Source organism: Haliotis rubra, unplaced genomic scaffold (assembly GCF_003918875.1).
Source record: "Haliotis rubra isolate DU_JTF1 unplaced genomic scaffold, ASM391887v1 Scf272, whole genome shotgun sequence".
In the NCBI taxonomy this organism is placed as follows: domain Eukaryota; kingdom Metazoa; phylum Mollusca; class Gastropoda; order Lepetellida; family Haliotidae; genus Haliotis; species Haliotis rubra.
Window position 1 is genome coordinate 307,345 of NW_025766803.1, and position 18,585 is coordinate 325,929.

At 37.5% G+C, this 18,585-nt stretch overlaps 1 protein-coding gene across 1 annotated transcript in view; it reads right to left on the minus strand.

Annotated features, from left to right (window-relative positions):
• Positions 1-18,585, minus strand: part of LOC124280726 (lipoxygenase homology domain-containing protein 1-like) — a 124,333-nt gene that overhangs the window by 85,106 nt on the left and 20,642 nt on the right. Inside the window, 1 exon segment of the mRNA XM_046716711.1 lies at positions 18,163-18,265. Within this exon segment, the coding sequence (XP_046572667.1) occupies positions 18,163-18,265 (103 nt within the window).

Genomic DNA, 18,585 nt, shown 5'->3' on the forward strand with positions numbered 1-18,585 from the left:
AAAGAGTATATAAAGCTTATTTATCTCATAAACAGAAAGTTTATAAACATAAATAGCCAAAAATATTCCATCTCCCAGACACTAGAAAACAGATTAAATTAGCACTTCAGATTAAGTTATAAATGGGTACTCTAGCAGTTAAAGCCTTTACTGAGCATGCCGAAGACCCGGGTTCGATTCAGCACATAGGTACAATGTGTGAAGCCCTTTCAGGTGTCCCCTGCCATGATATTGCTGGAATATTGCTAAAAGCGGCATAAAACCATACTCACTCACTCAAGTTATAAATGATGTGGCAGATCTAGATTTCATCACCCTGAAATTAGGCATTGTTCGGTGTACCATTTGGATTTGAATTTTTTAATTTATATATGTGTATTTTTAATAAAAGATAACTTTTCGTATTTCAAGGACTACAACATGTATCCATCTAGTGAACACTGACACTGAAAATATATGGAATAAAATTGATTTCCAATAAAGCATTGTTACAGTTTCAAACAAAGTTTCAAGCCCCAGTTTTATGGAGGACCATTATAATCTAATCAACTAACACTAGCAATAACATGAATATAACTAAATAACTTCAGATTTATATATAAGGCCAGACCAATTTTATTTCTTGTTTTATGGATTTGCCGGTCGTATGTTTTCATATAAACAAATTTTCCCCACTCGAAAAACAAAATCCTAATGTCAAGATATACGGGAGCGAGACTTTGACTACACAAGGCTGTTGGACACTAAAACACCGTTATCCCTTCTCCGAGACTTTAAACTGAATTATCTAACAATATTTGTGTTAGAAATCAGTGCTTCAAGCACCTCAGCGAACTTGAAAAACAATGCCTTTGAAAAACTCATGTGGGTTTTGCTTTGACTGGTGAGTTTTTATTTATTTTGTCCCTCCTACCTTTAGGTTTTCTGAGGACAAAAATCCGTAAAACAAGAAATTAAATTGGTCTGGCCTAAAGGCACAAGTTCAAGGTACCTTCATCCTAGTAAATCCCAAGTTCTACCAAACATGTGTTTTACTTCAACTGCTATACCATAAACTAGGAACAAGGTTTAAAATTCCAGAAGACCTATTTCTGCCAAAGCCACTGACAAACTGGCACAGAGACATGTGCTAATCATGAACATTATGAGGAGGAAAATACATAAAGAACCTCACCAACTTCAACTTCAACTACTATTCTGGTCATGTTTACATGCTATTAATGTTGGGCAGTTAAAACATAATTTAAGATCAAGAGAAAGCATTGTGTCCTTGACAACAAAGTAGATTTCCAAATCTCACTGCTCAGATTTACAGACAGCGAGCTACAAACCAGCTTAAAACATCATTACAGAGAATGTAAACTACATGATTCCATCTGGAGAGATGGTTATACACTCTCAAAGACGTCAACACCTTCTGTAAGTTCTCATTGGCTGTGTCAAACTGGCATCGGAAATGAAATCCCCTAAATTCTGTGATGAGTTTCTTAAAACATACATACTCTTTGTGAAAATCTAGTTTTGTTTGAATTGAAATACAATGTTTTTATTTAAACATATTATATTATTTATATCTATAAAATAATAATAGTATAATCATATTCTTTGCAAATATACTCAACTCACAAAGTTAGGGAACATGAGTACATTTTTTCATGAAAATACTCCTAACAAAAGCCATGATCCCATTGTATTCAGCATACATAAAAGACTATTCAGTTCTGATTTCTAATTTTATTTTTAAACAATATCCAGACAAAGTCAATTAAGATAGAAAAATCCTTATGAATGGAATTCAATTGTTTGTGTAGGAGCTTGTTACATTTAGCTGCTCTGCATAAGATCTAGTATTATCATGGAATAGTAAGGGTTAAAATCGGCCTTAAGACAGAAAATTCAATTCATAGCTTGGCCTTTTAATGACACTTTCTATATTTTTACAATCCTCTGTTATCAAGTGTAATATAATTCCTTTCAAAAGTTTAGACTCACTAGTGTAAATATAGCCACTTACTTCAGGCAACTGTTCTAAACTAAATTTGGCAAAATATTCCATACTGTTTAAAGGTACTGTTTACACATGAACTGATGTATTGTAAAACAAATTTGTAACGTTGAAAAGATTATTGTCATGAATTCAATAAATGATAAAAATCAGTGAAAATTGGCGAATTCTTGAAAAACTTTACACCAAAACGCAGCTGTTCCAATTCAAGATATTTGCACATGCTTTTCAGCAATTTTGTGCAATTCATCTGCACAAGGTTTGCAGTTGGTTCCCCCAAGTTAGTGGAGAAATCCATCTTCGATGTAACCATGTATATATACATAACATATAGTGAGTGTTTTAAGTGAGTCTAAACTTTTGAAAGGAAGTACATGTATATATCTCCTGTCTAATCATAATACAATGGAGATATAATATGCTTGAAAAATGAGAATGGTGTTTAACATGAGATCAGTAACAAATTATCATTGTTGTTAACTTAAAACTCTATTCAAGAGTTGGTACATGTACTGATGTTAAAATTGAATTTTATGAAACAGAATTATAACTGTGCCTTCATGTTTTTATATTTATGTAAATATATTTTACAAAATATTCATAATTAAATAAGTTTGTATATGTTATATGTATGAAGTGGTATCAGTGTATGTTTTCATATTGATTTTTTTAATATGGAAACAGTGTTTGATGGGTGCTGATGTTTCAGTGTAACTCAAAGTGTCATTACTTTGCAGCTGAGTATTTATTTCATGTTTCTATATCTGTAGTCAGTGGTAATGTTGTTCAACACGTGGATCAAATACTGCAAAGTCTGTACATAGATTGTGATGAACTGTTTACTGCAATAAATGGCTTTACATGAAAGTTGTATTTTATTCGTGATTCATACATCAACAAAAATTCTGAATTCTACTTTTTGGATTAAGGTTGGTTGGTTAGTTGGTTTGTTTAATGCCACACTCAGCAATATTCCAGCTATATGGTGGCAGTCTGTAAATAATCAAGTCTTGACCACACAATCCAGTGATCAACAGCATGAGCATCGATCTATGCAATTGGGATAATATGATGTGTGTCAACCAAGTCAGTGAGCCTGACCACCTGATCCCGTTGGTCGCCTCTTACAACAAGCATGGGTTACTGAATATCAATTCTAACCAGGATCTTCACAGATCTTTGGATTAAGGATGAAGAATAATAACTCAAAAGGTTAAGGAACACCTGATTCCATCATATTACCATCGTTATTGGCTGTAGTAATAGTTTAACATCTATCATGACAAATTAACTGAAGTAACATTAAAGAAACAGGTGGTGTTTTGAGTAGTATAGGATAATGACCATTTGGCTCACTTAGAATGTCAAATTATAAAGGTTTGAAATACTGGTATATAAATTACCACGCATGTTCAAATGTCTGCCTATTTGCCTGTTTACGTTGTTACACCAGCAGTTTTATCGCTTGAGATATCCTCAAGTATTTAAGCATGGCTAAAATGAGAGAGTGTTATGACTTTCAGACAAAATGTAGCTGTAAGCAAGTGTAGAACCCAAAATGAACTTATTACCATATGTTACAGTCTACATCTACATGGAGGAGAATCAGCTTGGATCCGATTGTGTTTGCCTGTTTGTTTGTTGTTTAACAAACAATATTCCAGCTGTATGATGATGGTTTGTAAAAATTCTGGACCAGACAATCCAGTGATTAACACCCTGATCATAGACATACTTAACAAGATACAGTGACATGCTTCAACCAAGTCAACGAGTGTAACTACCAGATTACATTAGCAGTCTGTTGTGGCTAGAAATTCTACAACTAATTGTAACCCAGAACATGGGGGCAAATACCCCTTTAGACTGTGTTAAATGTGAAACTTCATATTGATATTATCTCAGCTGAAAATGTTTATTTTTTTGCATATTTTAGCCATATCTAGAAATCTAAATTTCTGTGATTCAAAATCATACAAATGATCAATTATTTTTTCTAAATTGTTACTATATTTTGGTATGATATTGCATATACCTTTTTATTTTTGGAACAGTCGGGCAAATTAAATAATTCATTAATGAAATAAAAAGATATAAAAAAATATCCAACTTTATCTCCGAGAGGAATGGAGCGAGCCTGCCCATGTACTGATTGCCCTGTGTGTAAGTAGTCTAACATTGGGTGTGGAATGTGTGGGTTGTGGGTCACTGGTTACTGGTAATGATACGCTTTATGGCGGCAGATGAAGCAGAGAGGGTCTTGGACAGAGATGCTGTTCAAAGGGAGTGGGATGTTGTTGCTGAAGGAGAGGAGGAGGAGGAGGAGGAGAGAGACAGGATGGAGGGGTGATAGAGATAACTGACTGATATTGAAGATGATGTTTACATCAGGGATGTTGTGGTAGGGTTGCTCTTTACTACATGATAGCTAGGAGTTAATGTTTCATAGTGTTTCAAGGAGCGGTGGGGTAGCCTAGTGGATAAAGCTTTCGCTCATCACGCTGAAGACACAGGTTCGATTCCCCACATGGGTACAATGTGTGAAGCCCATTCTGGTGTCCCCTGCCGTGATATTGCTGGAATTTTGCCAAAAGCGGTGTAGAAGTAAACTCACTCACTCACCCGCCTATCACCATGAATATCTTCACAAGATGTTGAATCCAGAAATTAAAACCTGAACTTCCTCAACAGTAAACAAAACCTGAACTACTGAGCCTCCCTTCCGATACCAAGACAAGTTTAGCACTGATGACTGCACAACATGAGTCAGTGAAATACACTTAATATGCTACTTGAACTACTTCCATTCTATTAAGTCTCAGACACTTAGCACATATGTGAAACCCCCAAGCCTTAATATGAAACCAATCGTATCCCAACTGTGTAGATCGATGCTCATGCTGTAGATCACTGGATTGTCTGGTCCAGACTCGATTATTTACAGACCGCCACCATATAGCTGGAATATTGCTGAGTGTGGCGTAAAACTAAACTCACTCACTGATATGAAACCATGTCCTGGCACAACTAAGGGAGATAACTTTGCACAAAGTATATGAGATTCTCAATGACTGGGCTACCAATTCCCAACTGCCTATTCCACTGTGATGTGTAATAACAACCCTGTCCATTTGAAGTATTGAAAATCTCAAAGAAATGTCCTAATATGGAATACACTCCTCTAAACAGCAACATCAGTTTGGGAACAGCCCTGAATGAAATGACACATCGTTAATTTAATTCCAGCTGCTCTCAACCTGGTGTCCCCACCTATCCCTGTCAAACAGTGCTGGCAATGAGCTAACAGAGCTAATGAGGGTGTGCTTCTGAAATGTTAAACCTGATTAGATGAAAAGAAATCAGAATCTGCCTGCTTTCTGTTATGTCATTATGATCCATTATAATTCAAACAAATACAAGAGTCTTTCTGGCGTGATAGTGCAAGTTTTGCTCGACAAATCTAACACGAACAAAGACAGTGGATGAGACACCTTCACTAACGAGCATGGAGTTGAGCAATATTTCCATTATATCATGATCTGCCTGTTTTATGTGGAAGAAAGACATGGTGGAGATCTTAGACTCTCAAATATAAATGGGCTTGTTTGTGAAATTGGGTTTAACGAGACTAAGCCTTAGACATTAATCATGATTGCCTCATATGACAATCTTAGACTCTCAATGGGTGAGGTAGGTGAAATTGGGTTTAACGTCGTGCTTGAAAATATTTCACTCATATGACAATGTGCATGTCTGTGTATGTGTATGTATGACTGAAGCTGGTTTTATAGTGCTAGCCCACTGAGATACCATGCCGCAGTGAAGCATGAATACCCCACTCAGACTCATTATATTGACTCCGAGCCGACCAGTCCTTGTACCCATTAATGCCGACCGCCAGGCATTTAACGTCTTTTGGTATGACACGGTCGGGGATCGAACCCGCGACCTTCCGCGTTCCGGACTCTCAAAGAGCATGGTGTGGACAAATTAAGAACCATAATAAAGTTGGAAAATTACATCAATAATCACCAGATCCTTGAATGGGTAAGGGACAAAACTCTTTATGTCACAGTAAAGATATCTTACATGAAATGGTTTTATCTGATATATCCTTCATAACATGCATTACACTGATTGTATCTCATATAGCATGGATAACAGTGATGTTATCCTACATAACAAGTTTTGCACAGATTGTATCTCATATAGCATGGATAACAGTGATGTTATCCTACATAACATGCTTTGCACATATTGTATCCCATAGAGCATGGATAACAGTGATGTTATCCTACATAACAAGCTTTGCACAGATTGTATCTCATATAGCATGGATAACAGTGATGTTATCCTACATAACATACATTACACTGATTGTATCTCATATAGCATGGATAACAGTGATGTTATCCTACATAACATGCATTACACTGATTGTATTTCATATAGCATTGATAACAGTGATGTTATCCTACATAACATGCATTACACTGATTGTATCTCATATAGCATGGATAACAGTGATGTTATCCTACACAACATGCATTACACTGATTGTATCTCATATAGCATGGATAACAGTGATGTTATCCTACATAACATGCATTACACTGATTGTATCTCATATAGCATGGATAACAGTGATGTTATCCTACATAACATGCATTACACTGATTGTATCTCATATAGCATGGATAACAGTGATGTTATCCTACATAACATGCATTACACTGATTGTATCTCATACAGCATGGATAACAGTGATGTTATCCTACATAACATGCATTACACTGATTGTATCTCATAACATGCTTTGCACAGATTGTATCTCATAGCATGGATAACAGTGATGTTATCCTGATAACATATAACATGCATGCATTACACAGATTGTATCTCATACAGCATGGATAACAGTGATGTTATCCTTCATAACATGCATTACACTGATTGTATCTCATATAGCATGGATAACAGTGATGTTATCCTTCATAACATGCTTCACACAGATTGTATCTCATATAGCATGGATAACAGTGATGTTATCCTTCATAACATGCATTACACTGTTTGTATCTCATATAGCATGGATAACAGTGATGTTATCCTTCATAACATGCTTCACACAGATTGTATCTCATATAGCATGGATAACAGTGATGTTATCCTCTACATATAACATAACTATTACACAACACACAGATTGTATCTCATATAGCATGGATAACAGTGATGTTATCCTTCATTACACAGATTGTATCTCATATAGCATGGATAACATGTTATCCTACATAACATTGTACAGCATGGATAACAGTGATGTTATCCTACATAACAAGCATTACACTGATTGATGTTATCCTACATAACATGCTTTTGCACAGATTGTACATATAGCATGGATAACAGTGATGTTATCCTACATAACATGCTTTGCACAGATTGTATCTCATATAGCATGGATAACAGTGATGTTATCCTACATAACATGCATTACACTGATTGTATCTCAGATTATAGCATGGATAACAGTGATGTTATCCTACATAACATGCATTACACTGATTGTATCAGATTGTATCTCATATAGCATGGATAACAGTGATGTTATCCTACATAACATGCTTTGCACAGATTGTATCTCATATAGCATGGATAACAGTGATGTTATCCTACATAACATGCATTACACTGATTGTATCTCATATAGCATGGATAACAGTGATGTTATCCTACATAACACTGATGCTTTGGATAACAGATTGATTGTATTATCTCAGATTGTATCTCACAGCATGGATAACAGTGATGTTATCCTACATAACAAGCTTTGCACAGATTGTATCTCATACAGCATGGATAACAGTGATGCTATCCTACACAACATGCTTTGCACAGATTGTATCTCATATAGCATGGATAACAGTGATGTTATCCTACATAACATGCTTTGCACAGATTGTATCTCATACAGCATGGATAACAGTGATGTTATCCTACATAACATGCTTTGCACAGATTGTATACACATAGAGCATGGATAACAGTGATGTTATCCTACATAACATGCATTACACTGATTGTATCACATACAGCATGGATAACAGTGATGTTATCCCACATCTAGTGTGTATTCCACTGATATAGTATGGGCAACACAATGTTGAAGCATGGATAACTTCCAGTAATGGAAGCACTCTGAACCTGAACCAAGGCTGTTTTCAATCAATGCTAACCTGTCTGACAAGCCTCGTTAATTAGGCAATTATCTGTGTGTAATACAGCAGCGATGCTTGTCCAGATCTCATGTCATGGTGGAGGAAGGAGATTGTGAGAGCTGACAGAGTCCCAGTGACTGACAGATGTAGGCCACTGGACTACTGCTAGTTGAGAGGTGCACACAGACACCCCATGGCAGTATTATAGATGGGTACAGAAGGAAGATTAATGTTTTCTTTTCTTAAATTTGTTAAAAATTCAATGATGGGGCAGGGCTCAATTAAAACACAATAATACTGAAGTGAAGCCCAAAGAGCTGCAGGTCGATCATGAAACCATGAGAGGAGGCAGGTATGTTGCTTACAAACTAATCATCACAAGCAAATCTAGGTTTGGACCCATAATCCTGGCATGCCAAAGGGACATAACCCTGTTCAGCAAATTGGAGCACCTTGAAGGTTACACAATAACAAAATGTTTTTCCCATAGACTTCTATAGTAACGTTGTATTTTTTTTAAATCATCCAGGCTGTCAACAGCCATTCCATGTACACATGGGTACAGTCGGGCCTTTAATATACAATAAAAACACAAATTCCGGTTAACTTATCCTGCCAATTTTCCCAGAACAGGAAGCTTAACACATCACCCCCAGTTCCGCACCAAATGTCACCATCTTGAAAATATCTGTACACGCATTAAGCATAAGTCATGGTGATAAAAATGACAGCATTAAATAATAAAAATTGTGGTCAGTTTTAATCACCGGATGGATGGGTTTTTAAAAAACATAAAAATATTACGCTATTTCATCCAATCACAGCTGTCACATGTCTCTTTCTCTTCAGAAGGTTACATACGGTACTCGCTCAGGGAGCATGTGATTCTGATTTAGTGTAGTTGAACCTTAAGCCAGTGGGTCCCCTGTGCCCTCAACTCTCCATCACACCACAGAAGAAAGAGTACATAAAGTGCGTTGCAAGAAACTGATGCTATCATCTCTTCATCACCATCAGCGGCAGCAACGGAAGGTGTTGGGAGGACTCAGTCACAACTAAACATATCCCTGCACTAACAAGCATGATAGGGAGACTTATATTTAGGAGTGTGGGTTACCAATGGATGCAGTGCTACAAGGAGTCTATGAGGAGCAGATGCTTATCTACAACATCGTGAGGCAACTACACAACAAGTTGTCGGATTGTCTAGTTTGTTTGTGTGTTCGAAATGCAGCCCTGCAAACATGATGTCATATCTCCTACATCTTGAGAGGTTGGTTAAGGACGTAAAAAACAAGCTTGGCATGAGAAACAAGAAGAACATTATTTAACATGAAATGTTAGAAGAAAAATTACAATATACTCTAATTTCTTCTACTTGCAAATTTTTCTATATTCATTTCACATTTTATTTCTTGTTAACCATATAATCATGACATCACATTAATGAGTGAGTGAGTTTGGTTTTATGCCGCTTTTAGCAATATTCCAGCAATATCACAGCAGGGGACACCAGAAATGGGCTTCACCTATTGTACCCATGTGGGGAATCGAACCTGGGTCTTCAGCATGACGAGCGAACACTTTAACCACTAGATTACCCCACCGCTCCGATATCACATAAATCAAGGTCAGTACGGTTGCTTGTATAAGGTAACACCAGAAATATGTGCACAATAATGAATAGGGACAAAGCCGTCTTCTGTGTAGGTGTAACATTTATGAGGTGAAGGCCCAACACAACCAGAATCTTAGATCTTATCATAGCTGTCTCACAGTCCTGGAACCAAAGTATTTTCCCTACTGCCGAGCCCTCCCTGCATTGCTAAAGCCCTTAATAAAGCAAGTCTAGATTCCCTCAGGTTTTGAATTTCCCATCTGACTGGGGCTCCTTCCAATTTAAATGGGTTTTATTTGCAATTATCAAAATCATATATATTCAGAGACTAAGCGATAGTCTAATCTTACAGTGTTTGCCCTTGGCATAGAAAGTTAGGAGTCATCATGACTCCCTGGCGTCATGAGAGGGAGTCATGGACATGTTTTTGGGAGTCAGCTTCAGTTTGGAACTTTCATCAAGACATCAACTGTGATTGTTTAATATCGACAAAAATCAAGGTAAGGCAGGTCAGGTATTTAATGAGCACTGAGCAATTAACTGGCAACATTTTTAAACTAAGATCCTCAGTAAAAAAAGCCACAGTCATCGCATAGAAACCGAAGTTAACATTATCTGAACTAAGGGCCCAGTAGCATTGCATCAACAATGATGCAAGCTTCTAAATTCACTGCGTATTTGAGATCATTTGTGCGTCAAATATGCAGGTTTTCTGCATCCTGGCAAACACTGATCTTATCAGTACTGTCAGCTGATGAGATGTGGTCATCTTCATAGTAGAAAACATATGGCAAGTTGCTCACAAAGAGGATTTCTTTACTACATATTTAATGTTTCAGAGAACTTGGGTGGATACACTTGACTTGGTAGTCTGAGAAGGGAGCTGCCGTCACCTCAAACATTTAGATCCATACGCTGCTTCACAAGTCACCCAAACTTAAGAACCAACTGCAACTCATCAGATCTACAGATCAGACATCAGAGGTCTACAGACAACTCACAGCCCACACACAGACATCTACACACATCAGACACAGACATCTCAGAAGTCAATCAGACGTCTACAGACAACTTTAAGACATCAGATATCTACAGACAACTCATCAGACTCTATAGGTCTACAGACAGACATCAGACAGACAGACAACTCATCAGACATCTACAGACAGCTCATCAGACGTCTACAGACAACTCACCAGACATCAGACAGACTCACCAGACATCAGACAACTCACCAGACATCACCAGACGCCTACAGACAGTTACAACAGTCATCAGACATCTACAGATAACTCATTCAGATGTCAGATCAGGCGTCTACAGACAACTCACCAGACGTCAGACGTCTACAGACAACTCACCAGACACAGACATCAGGCGTCTACAGACAACTCACCAGACATCTACAGACAACTCACCAGACATCAGCATCTCCAGACAACTCAGGCGTCTACAGACAACTCATCTCCAGACATCTACAGACAACGCTCACCAGACGTCTACAGACAACTCACCAGGCGTCTACAGACAGACATCTCCAGACATCAGACATCGTCTACAGACAACTCACCAGGCGTCTACAGACAACTCACCAGACAGACACAGACGTCTACAGACATCAGACATCTACAGACAACTCACCAGACGTCTACAGACAACTCACCAGACGTCTACAGACAACTCACCAGACATCTCCAGACATCAGACGTCTACAGACAACTCACCAGACGTCTACAGACAACGCACCAGACACCAGACATCTCCAGACAACTCACCAGACATCAGACATCTACAAACTCCCACTGATTTCCCCAACCACACAGCTCACAACAGACAATTATCCTACACTTGCCATCATATCCAACTTACATCAGGGCTAAAAGAAACTTTGAACATCTTCCAGTTTGTTCTACAAGATACAGTGTTGCAGCATAAATCTTTCCATACCTAAACACTGAACTGACAAGGCACTCAACAAGTATGAAGTATTCTCAGTCTCCAGCTGTACAAAACATACTCGTCTCACGAGTTGCTACAAATGTCAGCGTGACAAAATATATGATCTTTGATACCTTGGAACTTGGGTGGATACATCACATCCAGCAATTAAATTAATCACTCTGAGTAGATTGCCTTCATGTTTATTATTCAAACTTAAAGGAGTGAAGATTTCTGCCAAAACTCAACAAATATGAAGTTTTGTTTGTTTACAGAATCAAAATTAGAATCAAAGAAACACCTCCCAAAATGATGCATGTACCTCAAGGCTGGGATATGAGGAACTTGGCTTGGATTCCAAACTAAGAGCCATTAGCAGACATATTAGAAAAAAAAATATATTTAGGCAAAACTGGGATTTTATAAAAGGACATATTATCTGAAAATCAGTATTTTTTACTTTTACTTTTTATCAGTGCATTCAATATTCATGCATTGCATAATGGAAAACTACATCAAAGCTTCTTCCTCTTCATCAGTAAAGCCCAATGGTGCCTCTGTAGTAGCATAAAGCTATTTCCTAACCACAATTTCTCATTATTTCAATCAATTGTTTATTTCAATAAATTTTGACTTTTTGTGGTCAATAGGATCATATTTTCAGAATTTAGAAAATGTTCTCATAATTTAAAATTATTCAAAAGCGAATTCTCGTTACTTGATTAGTTGATCAGTTATGTCATAAAAATTTACATTATTTTTAAAAATAAAATTGCTACTCTCCCATGGAGTTTTCATTCAGTGCAGTACAGCTTCGGAGCAATGTTGCTGAAGTACCTCTACAAGCGTGTCCTAAAAGCTCTACCCTCTAGTTATTTTTGTTTACATGCAACAGAATTGGTATAGCCATAGTTTGTTATACACATTTTAACCAAAATACACAGCAAGAGGCCAGTACAAAGAAAAACAACAACAGTAATTATTATCTGTCAGTTTGTTAATAGCATGTTAATTATAAATGTTGGTTATTCTATTTGAATAAATTGTAATCACAATCTGATTTAGTTAATTTGAATATTCATCATGTTACAAAAAAAACTTCTTGAACCCTTTAAGACTAACAGTTTATGTCGTCTGCTATCTTTGACGTCTGCCCTGAAAACACTTAAGTTCATTAAGTTCACCAGTAAAGTAAACCATGTATTTTTATACATTTCTTCATAACAATACACGTGCACCTCCCAAGACTGTTGTGTTAGAATTATTCAGTCAATTATTCCCCAAAACTATGTGATAATTGGCACTAAATTTCCCCTGTGATGTCTCCTTGTTTCCAGTATCATAATAAACAAATCTGTCATGGCCGCTGAAAGGGACAGGCCAGCTGGCTAGGGGAGATAATCCAGCTGTTATCTTCCTCTAGACCATCCCTTGTGATAACAGCATGACAGGACTGACTAAATATTGTGACGGTTCCTTGTTTTACTATTGGGAGGAGGGCAGTGATGATTGCTTGGAACCACATTCGGTAGTTGAGTAATTATGGTAGACTGACTAACTTGTACCTCATCAGAGTCAAGAAGTGAACTCAGGACCAAATTTGTTACAGATACATGGACAATGTTTATAAACACTTGCCAGATATACTGTTTTTCATCAGACAAATGAGAAAACATGATAATATAGCTTGTTTAAGTGCAACAATAGAAAAAATGTGAATTTATCATAGTGTCCCTCTCATGGGTACATGGATGAGTGAGTGAGTGAGTGAGTTTAGTTTAGTTTTACGCCGCTTTTAGCAATATTCCAGCAACATCACGGCGGGGGACACCAGAAATGGGCTTCACACATTGTACCCATGTGGGGATTCGAACCTGGGTCTTCGGCGTGACGAGCCAATGCTTTAACCATTAGGCTACCCCACCGCCCACCTGACGTCATAGAGCTACTGGTGATATCATAGAGCTACTGGTGATATCATAGAGCTATTGATGTCATTACACCATTAATGACGTCATAGAGCTATTGAGATCAGTCAGTCCATCTATGACATCATTCATTCAGAGATGCTATCATCCATTACTGAAAATATCTAGGAAATAAATGACATCAGTTTGAGGGCTTTGCAAATTCTTCACATACAACCAAAATTGCTTTCCAGTTCAGTAAAGGATGGAAAAATGTAATAATTCCTCAACCATTAACAAAATCAAAATTCAGATGTTTAGAAACTGCCCTGCCATGTTGGACAACATGTTTCTTTATCAAACAAATTATTTTGGAGTATTACGTTTTTGGCAATCCCCTGGGAGGTGCTACCGTCTTCTGTTAGTGTTAGTCATGCTGTTGAGATCTAACTGTCTGTGTCATCTGTAGATTCTCCATGATTATAAAATGTGAACAAAGTCTGGCACATCATCAGGAACAGCTTGGTGAAGTCATACACAGCCTTGCTGGGGTCATGGAGCACACACTGTCACCCTCAACAACAAACAGACAGGAAGCACCCTACTGGGGTCATGGAGCACACACTGTCACCCTCAACAACAAACAGACACGAATCACCCTCAACAACAAACAGACACGAAGCACCCTACTGGGGTCATGGAGCACACACTGTCACCCTCAACAACAAACAAACAGCCACGAAGCACCCTACTGGGGTCAGATATGGAGAGTCAGACATACAGACAAATATGGAAATGTTGCCACAACATCCTGTTACCATGACACAGGTCATCTCTGTCATTTTTGTATCAGATTCTACTTCATTGTCACAATTGAAATATATTGCGACATGTGTTGTATTGGCCGAAATTTGGCTTATTTCAATATGTATTGCAATATATTATGAACGTGTAACACAGATTAAGGTAATGAAATTATTGTTTCATTTCTCTTGAAACAATGCCAATGGCCACTGTCAGGACTCAGATGTGATTGTACAAGAGATCAATTGAAAATGTTTCCAAATCGAAGACTTCATTCCAAAGTTTGGAACTTGAGAAAAAGCGTTTGTAGAGGCATCCGCCATTTTGGTTTGTTTATCCCTTCAGCCAGTGCCGGTACTAATCTATTTGTTTTTAATTATATGGTTGAAAAGTCAGATAAATGCAACTATATGACCAATAAATATTCTCAAGACTATTTATGCATAATAATATAAAGGAAATACAAATATTATTTGCATTTTTCACTACATCATGAAAATTACCGATCATGGTCACAGAAATTGCTGATTGTATCAGGTGAACCGGTTCGTGAAAAGTGTACCGCAATATATCGTATTGTGACATTCGAATTGCAAAATACCGGTTAACATAATTTCCGGTATTGCAGAAAAGGAGCTAGGCAGAAGGAAAATAATGCAGGGAGGGATAGGCAAGGGAAAATAATGCGGAACTCGCATCAACTCCACCGGCCTGTGTTCCAGTTACTCTCTGCCAGACAAACACAACCAATGATCTCTGCCATATTTGAATTTCATCATTAGGAATAAACACTGCACTCATTTCCGTAAATATTGAAAGGGCGTGAGCAGTGAGATTCTCTACCATGTGTACAGCGCCCCCTATAGACAGTGACTTCCTGTGAGCCGCTGAGGTAAATATTTAGTTGAAATGTGGTAATAGGCGTTTCTGATTTCAGGTTTTCACTTTCACTTTCATCAAATGTATGACAAAGATGCAGCTCAGAAGATAAACTTAATAAACTCGTAAACTTTCAGTGCAGAAAACATTAAAGGAACACCATGAAAACAAATTTCAAAGCCATGTTTTTATCAGACTGGTCTTCATTCTACTGTTATGATCAAATTCATTCCCATTGTCTCCTTCGAAGATCTGGGCCTAGATTTTTGAAGCTCTCTTAGCGCTAAGATAGTCGTAAGTTAATGTAAATGTATGGTACTTACGACTATCTTAGCGTTAAGAGAGCTTCGAAAATCTAGGCCCAAGTCTTCAGCAACCAATGCTTACATTAACAGGCGACTAACAGGATCGGGTAGTCAGGCTCGCTGACTTGGTTGACACATGTAATCATATCCCAATTGCGTAGATCGATGCTCATGTTGTTGATCACTGGATTGTCTGGTCCAGACTCAATTATTTACACACCGTCGACATATAGCTGGAATATTGCTGAGTGCAGTGTTAAACAACAAACAATCCCATTGTGTTCAACACATGATGTCAATGCTTCACATTTTGATACCTTGTGGTTCCTTGGAAGATTCAGAAATATTCTTCACAATAATTATTCCACTAAAACATTAACATGAATATTAATTTCAAAACTATGAATGATTTCACATTTTCACTATGCTTCTGGACATCATTCAGACCTGGTGAGCTAACTAAAAATTGTATGAGTGAGTGAGTGAGTTTAGTTTACGCCGCACTCAGCAATATTCCAGCTATATGGTGGCGGTCTGTAAATAATCAAGTCTGGACCAGACAATCCAGTGATCAACAGCATGAGCATAGATCTACGCAACTGAAAAATTGTTTGAAGAAACTACACAAACTATGCCTATAACACACTCAACGGGACCACTAACTTCCGTTTGTTATAATCCTAGTTTGTTATACACATTTCGACTAAACTATAAGTGGGAGAGACCCATCAGTTTATTCTATCTGCCACTTCTGTATAAATTGAGTAGATCAGTGCTCATTATGTCCACTCACTATGATTTCAGTATAGGATATATATTTATGGAGTCTTCAGCCGATTCTTAAAGATTCACAAACCCTGATAAGGAAATAAGTATGTCTATTCAGCTTCCATACACAACAGCTGGAATATATTATCACATATTTCTAATTCTAATTCTTTAACTTAAACAAAGTCTAACTATCAAAATAAACCAGAAACAAATCAAAACAATCGTAACTCAGCGACAAACACCTTTATTGTGAAGGCCGTAAAAGACTATATTGTTCATCGAAAATGTTCAAAGATAAATAGTTTTAGGCAAATACCATTGTGGTCACAATTCATGACACACCTAAACATCAACCAGATAATTTCTATAACATTCTCCAAAACTGCTTTCAAGGATCTTTCATTTGCCATGGCAAAAACCCGAAAAACAAACATGAAATACCCATAGGCCTCATCTCAGATGAAGCTGGTGATTTGATGAGACTGTCTTCTCTGTTCTCCTCAACATTCCTCCTACTTCCGGTTTCCGAGGAGTAAACGACTGGCTTGTGTTTAGTCTGTTTTGTTAATGATAGCAGAAGAATAAACTAGCCTTTTTTCCAAGGAGAGCACTATGCAGGTGGAAATAACTCTACTTCCAGACCAAATCTGCACGTACACATGACTCCCATGAAATAGTTGTCTTCTGATGAAACATCCAGGATTATCAAGTGCAACTCATCTACATTATCAGACTCATTCTGATATAGCTTTGTTTTGTTTTTGTTTGAATGACAAACCGCTAAAACTGGCTGTCCAATCACAGCTGCACCCTTTTAGTATGAATGAAACAGTGATTCATTATCAAGTAATTCATCCTAGTGAACTGTTGAAAACTTGGGAACACCATTGAGGGCAAACCTTTCCAGAAGAACATTCGTAAATAACAGTCTTCTGGCTCATTCTCTTCTACTTGACTTTTATAGCTCTTCCTATTATGAGGATGCTTTTTTCAATACATATATATACACAGCTGATCTAATCCAAACTGATTATTTTTATGAGTGAAATTTCTGCAGAGCTCAGCAGACTCAATGTTCAGAATAATAGTTCAAACTAAACATTGGTGTAAGTAATCCTCATGAACTGGTTTCTCATAATAACCAGCCATGAATCATTTTATAAATCAAAATAGGGTCCAAGATGGCCGACACGTTAAATAAAGAAGTATCATATTTGCTATTAGATTTGACTGGATAATCCGTTTTAAAAAATCTTTGTTTCAAACAATACTGGAGATGGAGAAGGTGACTTTACTTCCAGGACAAAGTATTATTGTAGGTTTTGTTTGGTTGTTGTGTAACGCCGCACTCAGTAACATTCCAGCTGTATGGCGGCAGTCTGTAAATAATCGAGTCTGGACCAGACAATCCAGTGATCAACAGCATGAGTATTGATTACACAATGCAATTGGGTTACGATGACATGTGTCAACCAAGTCAGCAAGCCTGACCACCCGATCCCGTTAGTCGCCTCTTACAACAAACATGGGTTACTGAAGATCAGTTCTAACCCGGATCTTCACGGGTCTATTATTGTAAGTATCATAACAGATGGAAATGTCAATGTATGATAAATGATTCTATGATATTGATAAAAGGTATTTTTGGCAGACTTTCTCAACACTGACCCTGCAATTTTAATTCAAGACAAAATTGTGGAAGTTTCCCGCCTACCTTATCCAGGAACCATCCAGGCCCAAACCCAGAGTTGTCATGACCAATTCGCAACCGTTCCAGGCGACCAAGGCGTGGACATTCAATGATGAATTCATCTTTCCTGAAAGTTACCAGACACGAAGATGTAAGTTTATAAGGTACGAGATATTCATCTGAAAATTTAATAAAACCACAGCATGGCAACATTTTCTATCCTTATATTAGTCGTAAGGTCAAATCAATTATCAATCCAAACACCTAGTCATACCTGCTATCAATCCTAATGTCAATCCTAATGGCACACCTTGTTAGACCTGATATCAATCCTAAGAGCACACCTAGTCAGACCTGATATCAATCCTAATGACAATCCTAATGACACACCTAGTCAGACCTGATATCAATCCTAATGTCAATCCTAATGACACACCTAGTCAGACC